The sequence below is a fragment of the Alligator sinensis genome, unplaced genomic scaffold (assembly GCF_000455745.1).
Source record: "Alligator sinensis unplaced genomic scaffold, ASM45574v1 scaffold337_1, whole genome shotgun sequence".
NCBI lineage: Eukaryota > Metazoa > Chordata > Crocodylia > Alligatoridae > Alligator > Alligator sinensis.
Genome location: NW_005841927.1, coordinates 2,542,276 through 2,553,044, shown reverse-complemented (window position 1 = coordinate 2,553,044; position 10,769 = coordinate 2,542,276). Strand labels below are relative to the sequence as shown.

The 10,769-nt window shown below is 57.1% G+C and overlaps 1 protein-coding gene across 5 annotated transcripts in view; it reads left to right on the top strand.

The window, feature by feature from the left end:
* The window catches only part of LOC102385908 (protein FAM49A-like), a 34,258-nt gene that overhangs the window by 22,172 nt on the left and 1,317 nt on the right, over nucleotides 1–10,769 (top strand). For 4 of the 5 annotated variants that reach the window (XM_025198751.1, XM_025198752.1, XM_006019302.3 and 1 more), the window contains 9 exons: nucleotides 2,428–2,507; nucleotides 4,225–4,346; nucleotides 4,444–4,549; nucleotides 4,774–4,910; nucleotides 5,393–5,470; nucleotides 6,231–6,347; nucleotides 6,766–6,845; nucleotides 7,579–7,705; nucleotides 8,668–8,738. In XM_025198751.1, the coding sequence (XP_025054536.1) occupies nucleotides 2,435–2,507; nucleotides 4,225–4,346; nucleotides 4,444–4,549; nucleotides 4,774–4,910; nucleotides 5,393–5,470; nucleotides 6,231–6,347; nucleotides 6,766–6,845; nucleotides 7,579–7,705; nucleotides 8,668–8,738 (911 nt within the window). In that variant the 5' untranslated portion in view covers nucleotides 2,428–2,434. The remainder of the gene's footprint in view (nucleotides 1–2,427; nucleotides 2,508–4,224; nucleotides 4,347–4,443; nucleotides 4,550–4,773; nucleotides 4,911–5,392; nucleotides 5,471–6,230; nucleotides 6,348–6,765; nucleotides 6,846–7,578; nucleotides 7,706–8,667; nucleotides 8,739–10,769) is intronic. The other variant, XM_006019303.3, reaches the window with a different exon arrangement.

Sequence of the window (10,769 nt, the reverse complement as noted above, 5' to 3'; positions counted from 1 at the left end):
GGAATGCCGGAGGTCTCAGACTTGCCCGGCAGCCCCGAGGGTGGCTGTGCCCCTTGTCCGCGAGGCCTGGAGGGGAATCCTGAATGCTGGCATTTGCAGTCTCTGCAGAAGCCTGAAGGGATCCAGGACCCCCCTCCCAGAGCCCTGGGAAGCATAAGCGGAGGCATATTAGCTCTCTAGTGCACGAGAGCTCCCAGTGCTGGCAGGCGTCTGGTCTGGTCTGGGGGCAGGGTTCCCTGCTGTCGGGGTGTGATGGGTGAGCAGAGATGATGGGGATGATTCGGCAAGGCAAGAAAAGGCAATGCTTTCCCACAAGACAGCAGGGCCCCCCCGCCACTCACGGGACCAGGGGTCATCGCCAGGGCCGTGCAGCAGGCCCTGACCGCCCCTTTGTTCCCCCACACCTGTAACCCCGTCACCATTCCTCCCTCCTCCCTGAAGGCTCTGGACACATGCTGCAGGGAATACCCCACTGCTGCCAGGAGCCAAGCGGCCCTTGTCACCGGCTCTTGGAGCTGGAGGGGTCATGGGGAGCAGTACAACAGAGGCTGCTCTGTGCTAGGGAAGCAGGGCCTGGGTCAGCACAGCCCTGGGTTAGCACGGCACCTGCTCCTAAGTGCAGGTGAACAGAAAGGGATGGGAGGGGAAAAGAATTAGGAGCAGGGAGGTGAGCCGGGCCAGCAGGGAGGAAGGGTCCCAGAGGGGAGAAGGAGTAGGACCCCCGGTCCTCGCAGATGCGAGGTGGGGAAGGTGATGTGGGAAGAGCAGAGGGAGTCTGGGATCACTTCCAAAAGAACATGCCAAAAATCCAGCTAGGCTGAGGGAAGCGGGGTCAAGAGCCTGGCCAGAGCTGCCAAGCAGTCTGCAAAGGCACCCAAGCTGCACGTGGGCAATGCAGGAGCAGTCTAGCTACTAGGGAAGGGGAACAAGTTCCCGGGGAGCTCCAGGCTCTCGTGGCTGGGTTGCTCCCGGTACCAGAGCCAGCCCCGTCCGAGCATGCTGGAGTCTCTCGGCTCTAGGCTGCAGAGCAGAGCGAGCTGCCTCTCCCCACCCGCCCTGGGAAGCACTTTCAGCATCACAGAGGAGCGTCAAACCCAAGGGGTGTAAAAATAGCCCGAGAGCAGCACGGTTCACACCCAGCGGCCTGCAAGCAGGGGAGGAGATGCAAGGGCCTGGCTCACCACACAGCCTCTCACCCAATGGCCCAGGAGATCCCAAAATAGGCCCCCAAAAAGCTCTAAAGTGCTCGCAGTGCTGTCTGCACAGAGGAGCTGACAGTCCTACAAAGGTCACCCTTTTGAGCTGCTACTCCTGGTTGCCTCTGTAGCCGGTCCCCTATAACAACATAACACGCGCCACACTGGATCAGATCAGCGATCCATCCTGCCCAGCATCCTGTCTCCGACATGGGCAAAGTGGGAGAGCATCGTACCAGATATCTCTAGAGAAAGTTATCCCCTATTCCCTTCCATGTATGGGGTTAGAAATGCCAGAGGAAACATCTCCAATTGTTCTGTTCAATGGCCATTAAGAGATCCATCATCCCTGAATTTATCCAGTTCCCTTTTTGACCTGGCTGTGCGAGCTGCCTCCACCACCTCCTGTGGCAACAAACTCCACGAGTTAATGATGCATCATGAAAAAAAAAATCCTCTCTCTCCTTAGTTTCCAGCCTGTCACCTACTCGTTTCAGGGGGTGCCCCCTCCTTCTAGTAGGCCAGCTGGGCCTTGCAACCTGCTGCTGCTGTCTTGAGGGCTGGGGTTTGCTCCAGGACACGGGTATGGTCCCATCCACGCTGCAATTCACACCCCCACGGTCACGGGTTGTGGCGCAGATGGACAGTCCAGGCTCCCATCACCCTGTTCCATACGTTCCTCCCCGAGCTGGTTTGGAGATGCAGCTGGATAACCCCAGCCAACAGCGCTGGGACTGCAGGGCGCCCTGGGACTGGCCACACAATTTGCCCTCAATTCCTGGAGAACAGCGGCTCTCTCCCTCGCTTTGCTTGTTCCTGTTGGTCACCCGTCCCATCAGCCAGCGCTCACCTCCATCCAGGGCAGGAAGAGACCATAGGGGAGTCCTCACACGAGCCACATTTGGGCCCAGCCGCCAGAGAGATCTGGGGAAGAGGCTCGAACAAGCCTCCGGTGCCGGTCACTGAGATGCGCAGCTATGTAACCTTGCCTGGCCCGGTGCCGTGGGCACCCCCGGGTTGCTTGGAGCCGGCAAAGCGGCATGTCTCACGTGCGGTCACAAGGATTCAGGAAGGGCCGGGGTCACAACCAGCCACCGATCTTGGTGCTTCCACGACCAGGGGGTTCTTCCTGCCGCCGGACGGTGCTCTCGGTCTAGTGCTGCCACTGCCTCCTCCATGCCCGCCACCTCACTACCCATCACGCTTTTCCCTCTTGTCTCTTCTCTTGCAGGTGTCACATGGGGAACCTTCTTAAAGTGTTGACTTATAACGAGCTTGACCAAGGCCCTAATTTTTTCCTTGACTTTGAAAGTGAGATGGGATTTTTATTTTCCTTTCTTTTCCTTTTATTCTGTTGATTTAGGTCTTTTTTTTGTGTGCGTGTGTGTTGGTTTTTTTCACATTCATGTCATTTTGAGTTGCTGGATCAGTAAATCTCCCATAGCATTTGTCTTCCCCCACCTTCCCCCATCCCAGAAACACTTGTGGTTGCTGCCCAAGTTGGCATCTTCCCTTCCCTCACATCAGGTCCTTGTAATGGCCTCAAAAGGCCGGTTTCCCACGGGGCAGTCAGAGCAACGGCCTGGGGTTTTCAGAGCTGAGGGTAAGACGCAGTTCTCCCTAGAGCGGTCTCAACCCGTATCAGGCATCCTTGGTCTCTGCTGATTATTGCTCTGGTCAAATCGTGCAGACAAGCACACCATGGTCCAACCAGAAGCCGGTGTCCTGAACATCCCTCTGCCTCCAGAAGCCCCCCAGGCCCTGGCACTGGCCCAGAGAGGCCACGGCAGGCTCCTCCTGGCACAGCTCTGCCAGCCAGGAGTGGGGAGGGGGTGCTGCTGCCTCGTGCAGATGCAATCACGCTGGCACATGAGGAACAAGTTACCCTGGTAAAAGCCCCGCTTTGCTGGTAGACTTGCACTCACGCCGCGATGCTTGCTGACACTTCTGCACGCACAACGCACTTAGCGTGGGCGTGACTGGGGTTAGCTCGGTTCCGGGGCCACTTAGATGCCTGGGGAAATACCCGCCCACATAGCTGACAGAGCCATCCTGATGACCGGATGCACGCTTTGCTGGGGCCGTCTGACCCCAGCAGGCTTTCCTGCCTTGAGCGGGGGGCCCGGACCCGATGACCTCCAGCCCCTGACTTCTAGGAATCTGAATCCTGGCAGGAGCTGTAATGTGGACGGGGCAGAGACTCCAGAGCCCTTGTGCCACTGGGGTGCTTTGCTGGGACTTCTTTGCTTGGGGAGCTGTAACAGCAAATCCCCGCTTGTGTAGACAAGCTGAGACCTGGTCTGCAGTCCTGCCCAGGGAAGAAAGGCTGCAGCAAGGATCAAGGATCCTGGCCGGCTAGAGCAGGGCCCCGTCAGGCAGAGCTCGGCCTGATCCCCGAGGAGAGATGTGCTTCCCGTCTCACCTTCCCCCTGGTGTTATGTGCTGCACCTCCCTTGAGCCCAGTAGGACCTGCTCTGCACTTTCCATGGGATCCAAGCTGAGCCCCTGGGAAGGGGGTCCTGGACCCCTCCCTCGGCTGGGGAGCGAGCCAGGGGAAGGAGGGAGTGGGCTGAGATGGGTGGGCTGCTCCAAACGATGAAAGCTTCCTCTCCCAGTGCGGGGGCTCTCAGTAGGACCCCTTTCTTCAGTCCCATTCCTCCACGGTTTGTCCCCCAAGTTTTATTTTCTGTTTGGAGCCCCCGGGGCGTGAGCAGGGACCAGCCGAGAGAGCCCAGCCAGGACTCAAGAAATTTCACACCTGACAGGCAGTGCCTCCCACTAGCTCTGGCACCGGGCCCCATGGCTGGGCCATGCCGTGTGCCAAGGCGCAGCCTCGCTGGGGGGGATGCGTTCTTCCCCTTAGCACACCTCTTGCCCATGGACAGAGGGAGGGGGATTTCTCCATCTCCCCCCTGCTCCCCAGACACACCAGCCCATTTCCCTGGCTCTGAGGCTGCTGCGGGACCCACCTGCGCTAGAAGCCTGCTCTGAAACGCTGCTTTTTTCGGGGGGTGGGTTCTCCATGCAGATGCTCAACCCACAGAGGCGGAGACGGCCGTGTGGAACCAGGTCAATGCGGTGCTGGAGGAGGCACAGACCATCCTGGCCGAGCTGCAGTCCTACACCGGCGCGGGACTGGAGATCAGAGAGGTAGGACTCGACGGCCCGTGCCTGCTCCGGCTGGCGAGGAAAGCCAGGAAGCAGGGCAGGCTCTGATGGGGAGTTTCTTCTTCTCACGTCTCCGCAGGCCATCCAAAATCCCAATGATCTTCAGCTCCAAGAGAAAGCCTGGAACGCCGTGTGTCCCTTGGTGGCAAAGCTGAAGCGCTTCTATGAGTTCTCTCTTCGTCTCGGTGAGCTCAGGCTCGGCTGACGTGAGCTCAGCCCTGAAGGTGTCCGCAGAGAACCATCCCCTTTGGCCCCGAGCCCCGCGTCCCCCTTCCCTGGGAATCAAACCCGCTGCCAGCTGGGCACGAGGCGCTCTCTCCTGAGGAGGGGCTGGTGGGTTTGGGCTGGGTGAGCTGGTGACCACGCAGCCTACAATGTGTCACCACTTCCCTCTCCTCCCTTGTCCCAGAAAACGCTCTGCGGAGCTTGCTGGAAGCTCTGACCAGCCCGCCCTACGCCCCAACTCAGCACCTGGAGAGAGAGCAAGCCCTAGCAAAGCAGTTTGCAGAAATCCTACACTTCACCCTCAGCTTCGATGAGCTCAAGGTACCACAAGGCTTTTCACATCGGCCGCCTGGGTGGGAGAAGGCGATGTGTGCTGCAGGCGTTTATAGTCTCCTGCAGGGGGTCAGTGGTGCCCAGGTTAACTCCATCCCATCAGAGCAGCTCATTTGGGGGAGCTGGCATTTCCTGGCCCGGTCTTCCTATGGATGCTAATGTCATTTGGTGAATTAGCCGTGCTTTCCCTGACACAGAAGAAGGGTGAATCAAACAAAGCATCCCTTTTGCAACCTGGAGATAGATGGGGTCTTCATGAAGTCATCTAGGCCATTCCTGCCCAAGGTAGTGGGGGATTTTCCTTCACTCCACTCTGTGCTTTGTTCCATCCATCTTCTAAGCAACTCTTGGAAAGCTGCGTCCAAAGCCATTTTAACAGGGTCAGATCTATTAGCGTTCAGTCCTAACAGATCTGTTACCAAAAGTCATTGGTTGTCCCTGAGATCTCCTCTTGTCTTTATCCACTTCAGATGACCAACCCTGCCATCCAGAATGATTTCAGCTACTACAGAAGAACCATCAGTCGAAACCGCATTAACAATTTACAGGTAAGGGGCTGCTGGTCCTTGCACTAGCTGCGCTATGTTGGCACGGCAGGGTAGGAACAAAGCCAAGCACCAACCAAGGATGGAGAATGAAACCTCTTGACCCTGCTGTCCTTTGGGGCAAAAAGCCACAAACCGCATCATGTGCTAGAATAATGCAATGAAAAAGCCTTGCAGGTTGGCAGTGGCCACTAGATGATCTCCCAAGGTGCTTGGCAGAAATAAGGATCTTGAGACCCGAGCACTGGGGTCTAGGGCAGCAGGAGCAGAGATGGGTTTCTTGCAGAGCAAGGCACAGAATGAACAGAGCTCACTCCCTTTGTCTGGTGATGTCCCCTGGGGCTGAACAAACCCGAAGGAGACTTGGGCTGAAGTTTGTCCAACCCAGATAAGGACAGCACGGCAATAGGACTTCTGCATGGCAGTGACCTCATTGCAGGATGCCATTGCAGTGAGAGCCCAACCTTGGAGAGGGCTGGCCAAATGTGGGAGCAGTCAGCCAAGGCAAGTCCCACGTTTTGGAAACATCCTCAGGACATGGGCAGAATCCAAGGGGTGAAATACTTTCCCATGTTATCACTCATGCTTCAGAGACGGGGGTCTCAGAGCTTGGGCTCATCTGTGCCAGTGGCAGGCTATAAAGACATAAACACGGCAATACCAAGACTAGGGCTGCTCGACATGCTCCTGTAGGGTCGACTGGGCAGAGCTCAGGGGTTTCCATCCCATGGTCTGCCAGTCGTTCTCATTTCATGTCCTGCAGCTAGACGCGGAGAGCGAAGTGAACAATGAAATGGCCAACAGGATGTCTCTCTTCTACGCAGAAGCCACACCCATGCTTAAAACTCTAAGCAACGCCACAACCAAGTTTGTCTCTGAGGTGAGTGAGCTCCAAAGAAGGTGGGAAAAGTCAAAAGCAAGGAGAAATGGGGTAAAAGAGAGATCAAGGGACAATATCCCAAGTTCTGCTGGTGGCACTCCACTGAAGTCAACAGAACTGCAGAGAGTTTGGCCCACCAAGACTCACCCCGGGACAGAGTAGGGTGTGAGCTTTGGAAGACTCCCCTATGAAGCCAGCACACTGATGGCATCCTTTTCCATGTACATCCTGTGTCCTAAGGGACAGGCTGTAAGTGTCAAGCGCAGGCAACACCAGAACGGGCAGGAGCAGCTACAGATGGGAGGGCACCTGGGTACCTGCCGGGAGGATGGGGCTGCAGCAGAGTTGTTCCGTTCCCACATCTCTGCAGTGCATCCAGAAGCAAGGATTATCTCTCTCTCTCCTCCTCCCCCTTCAGAACAAGACTCTCCCGATTGAGGACACCACTGACTGTCTAAGCACCATGGCCTGTGTCTGCAGGGTGATGCTGGAGACCCCGTGAGTCCTGCTTTCTGCCGCGCATGCCTAGGAGTGGAACCGCCCAGGGGAAGTCGGGAGGGGGCTGTTGGGAATGAACCCACGTGGCCCTTGGGTGCTGCACACTTCTCACACCGTCACCAGACTCTCCCTGCCCGTAGCAGGACTAGGATGAAGCCATGGAGCATTCACACCCGAGTACTGTAGTAACCCCTGCAGATGGGCCAGGACCGGGAAGGGGAGAGCAGGGATTTGCATGTCTCTAACATGGGGCACGGTCCTCTTCCTAGCAGCCTCTGTATTAACCTAGTGACTTCCCCACCACTGCAGTGGCCGGGCATCAGTGGGGCCTTGCTTTGTGATCTTTGCCCGTGCTGTGCTCTAGGGGTGGTTTCTCACAGGTGCTTTGGGGCTGTTGTGTCAGGGGCTGGGACGGACAACTTTTAGGGCTCTTTGGCTGGACCCACTGGCCTGGGAGGCTCAATCTGGTCCTCTGTTCCTATGTCCATCAAGACAAGCAGCTTAGCAGGAAGGAGACAGATCCCCAGCCCAACTCCCTGGGTCATTCTGAACCAGCAGCCCCTGCCGTCGCCCCAAGGGAAGGGATGCTGCCAAGCCTAAGTGTCCCCGCCGCCTGCGACCCATGGGGGTTGCTCCCTCTCTGCTCCCTTCCCTCGCCAGAAGCAGGGAGGATGCTGCCGATCTGACCTTGCACAAACACCCCTCACTGTGATGACCCCTCTGTTGGCTTCAGGGAATACAGGAGCCGGTTCACCAATACCGAGACCCTGCTCTTCTGCATGAGAGTGATGGTTGGAGTCATCATCCTCTACGATCACGTCCACCCTGTGGGGGCATTCGCGAAGACCTCCAAAATTGACGTGAGTCTCAGGGGATGGGACGCTGGGCGGGCATGGAAAGGAACAGGAGAGGCTGAAGCTGCCTAATGGGAAGCTTCAAATGGGCAGCCCCCGGGACACGGCTTTGGTGCTGAGAGTTGTCTTGCTAGCCGCCCCCCGGATCTGAGCCCACGCAGAGACAAGGCACTTGATCTCCACAGAGATCCATCCAGGCTGGGATAATCCTAGCCCAGGTGGGTGAACAGATCCCACTCCCCCAGGCACCAAGACCGTGATCAAGGTGAGCTGTGCAAGGGGTCACATCCTGGAGAGTCCAATGCATGGCTCCTCCAGGATGGAGACTTACACTGGCTTCCCTGGTAATGGTTCTGCCTCGATACCATCAAGCCTACCATAGCTAGCAGCCTATGTACAGAAAAGCCCCCGAGGCAGCCCTCAGGGAGAGGCCACCCTCTCGCTGCCTCCAAGCCCACTGGAAGTGTCTAAAAACCTACTCGGTCAGTCCAGAACCAAGTGCCGGCAAGGAAGGACTCCCACCCTGAGACATTGCCCATAGGCAGGGCTGGAGATGCGTAGCTGCGTGGAAGAGGGTGAATGGGTGGGATGGAGCAGGAGCCGGTGCTAGGGGGAGGCCTCTACACTGGACATCTCCCACCCTTGGGTGCCGCTCCCCTGGTGCCTTAGCTGGTCTCAGAGCAGTTGGATGTGACGGTTCGCATCCAAGGGGTCTTGTCTGTGCTAGCACTCCCACTGGAGGGGCCTCAGTGCCATCTTGGGAACATTTTGGCCTGGTTTAAATACAGCCAGAGAGGGACAGAGAAGACAAGAGCTCAGAGCCAGGAGAAGGGAAGGGAGAAAGGTTGAAAGCCAAGCAGGGAGGGAGAGCAACTGAGCCTTCCCTTAGAGGGGGGTCCTTCCTTGCCCCCTCCCCGCTCTCTCTCTTTGAGCCCAGCCTAGCCTGACGCTCTCTCCCAATGTGCTAGATGAAAGGATGCATCAAAGTCTTGAAAGAGCAGCCGTCCAACAGCACAGAGGGGCTCCTCAATGCACTGAGGTAAGTCCAGCGCTGCAGGGAAATTCAGCGATTGCATGATACGCTCCGCATTGGGAACATGGTGCGGTTGAGGGAGGGGGTGACCCGGGGCTTTGGGTCACACAAGCCTTTCCACGAAAATTTTCTTACCTGTTCTGCTTCGCTGCCTGGAGATTCCTCCTCCCCCTCACGGCCGGCTCAGGTAGTGAGCAAGGAGCAGGGGCCAACTGATGGCTCTTCAGGGTCTCTGTGCAGCTCACTGCTTGGTCTCAGGCCTCTTTCCAAGGGACATGCGTTTGAATATTGCCACTGGCTGGAGCTGTGAGAAGGTGGAAGTCCCACGCTGGGTCCAAGGACGTCAGCTCCTGCACTCACACATGGGCTGAGAGGTCCACAGCCAGCTGGGGAATTTCTCAGGGAGCTAGGCACCTTGTCAGCTTGAAAAAAACCACATGCATGCAACACCTGTGCACGCACCTTGGTAGATCAGTGCAACTACTCCCCCTGAACAGGCGGACAAGTGGAAATATTCTGCCTGTCTCATCTCAGTGCAAGGGAGAGAGGGGGATGAGACCTCCCTTCGCTGAACCCCCTGCCCTGAAGAGAGCTTGGAGGCCTCAGGGGTTAGGCTGAGATGCATTCCCTGGGCTGGGACCTGCCTGATCTGCTCCAGCCGCTTTCAGGACTAAGGCATGGTGCTGGACACCTCCGACCTGAGGCCTGACATCAACTTGGCAGCGAGATGGGGTCAGATGAGAGCATTCAAGCATGGTACAAGGGCCTTCCCCACATCACAGCCCACCTGTCCCCTACAGGCAGCTCAGCCATCGGGGCCTGTCCAGGCCTTGTGAGCTGAGCACAAAGTGGGAAGTTTCCAGTTTGGCGCAGACAGCCACCCCTGGCAGCCCCTTCCAGCACCCGCTGGCCAAGCCCAACAGGGGTAAGAGGCCACATAGCTATAGGCCAGCTTTGTGGCTAAGACACTGGGCTGGGAATTCAGGCTCCCCACTCTGCCACTGACTCCCTGTGAGGTCCTGGGCAAGTCACTTAGCCTCTCCATGCTCGAGTGGTCTGGTGGATCTAGGGTTTAGGTACGTTTGGCAACTGGCTCTGGAAATATCTGCAGGTCAGGTGTGTGGCTGGACTCTATCACAAAACAGCTTTCTGGAAGTTAGCAGCCCCTTTGTTACGTGCAAGTCCCTAGTTAGACTAAATTCCACCTTGCAAGATAAAGGTCTTCTCTGCAAGGAGTCTCCATGCTGATATCAGGAAAATGTCTTCACTGTTAGAACAGGGAGGCTGTGGAAGAGGCACCTAGGCAAGGTGGTGACTCTCCATCACTGGAGGTGTTCAAGAAGAGGTTGGCTGGGGATGACCTAGGCATAGCCGTGCCCTTGTTCTACTCGGGGTATTTCCCGTGCTTCTGGGCTGTGCTGGTTGCCCTCCACCCCCTGTTCTGTTACATGCATCAAGGTGCTTTTACACCTTCCTCAGTGGCACTGGGTGAAGGCTGGGGATCTTGACTGGGCCGTGCCGATGCTCCTGTTGCACCTAAACCCAGAGGTTCCTGGCTAGAGGGTCTTGCCCCTCTGCTCAGGATCAGACCAGTTGCCATATCTGAGGTCAGGAAGGAATTTGACTCCCTGCTCAGATTGGTAGGACTTGCCTCCCCCTGTAGCAGGGGGTTGGCCTCAACCCAGGATCTCTTGAGAGTCCATTGCCAACATTTCATGGACGCAGGACTCTGCCGTGGCTGTCCTGCTTGACCTGTGGCAGGTTCAGGTGTGATGTCTTGAGTTGTGTCAGGGCTGACTGCCGTTTTGCGAAGGGGTTAGACGGTGGATTTGTGTAGGATGGTTTGAGCAGGGATGACCCTGCTTTAGACAGGGGGTTGGACTAGACGTGGCCTCCGGAGCAACCTTCCAGCCCTGCTTCTCCTCGACTGCAATTCTGTGCCCCGGTGAATTCCCAGCCTGTTGCTTACCTGGGTTTCCTGCTTGTGCCTCGACCTCGCTGCGTGCATCAGGAGACTTCAAAGTGCAGGAGCTTCCT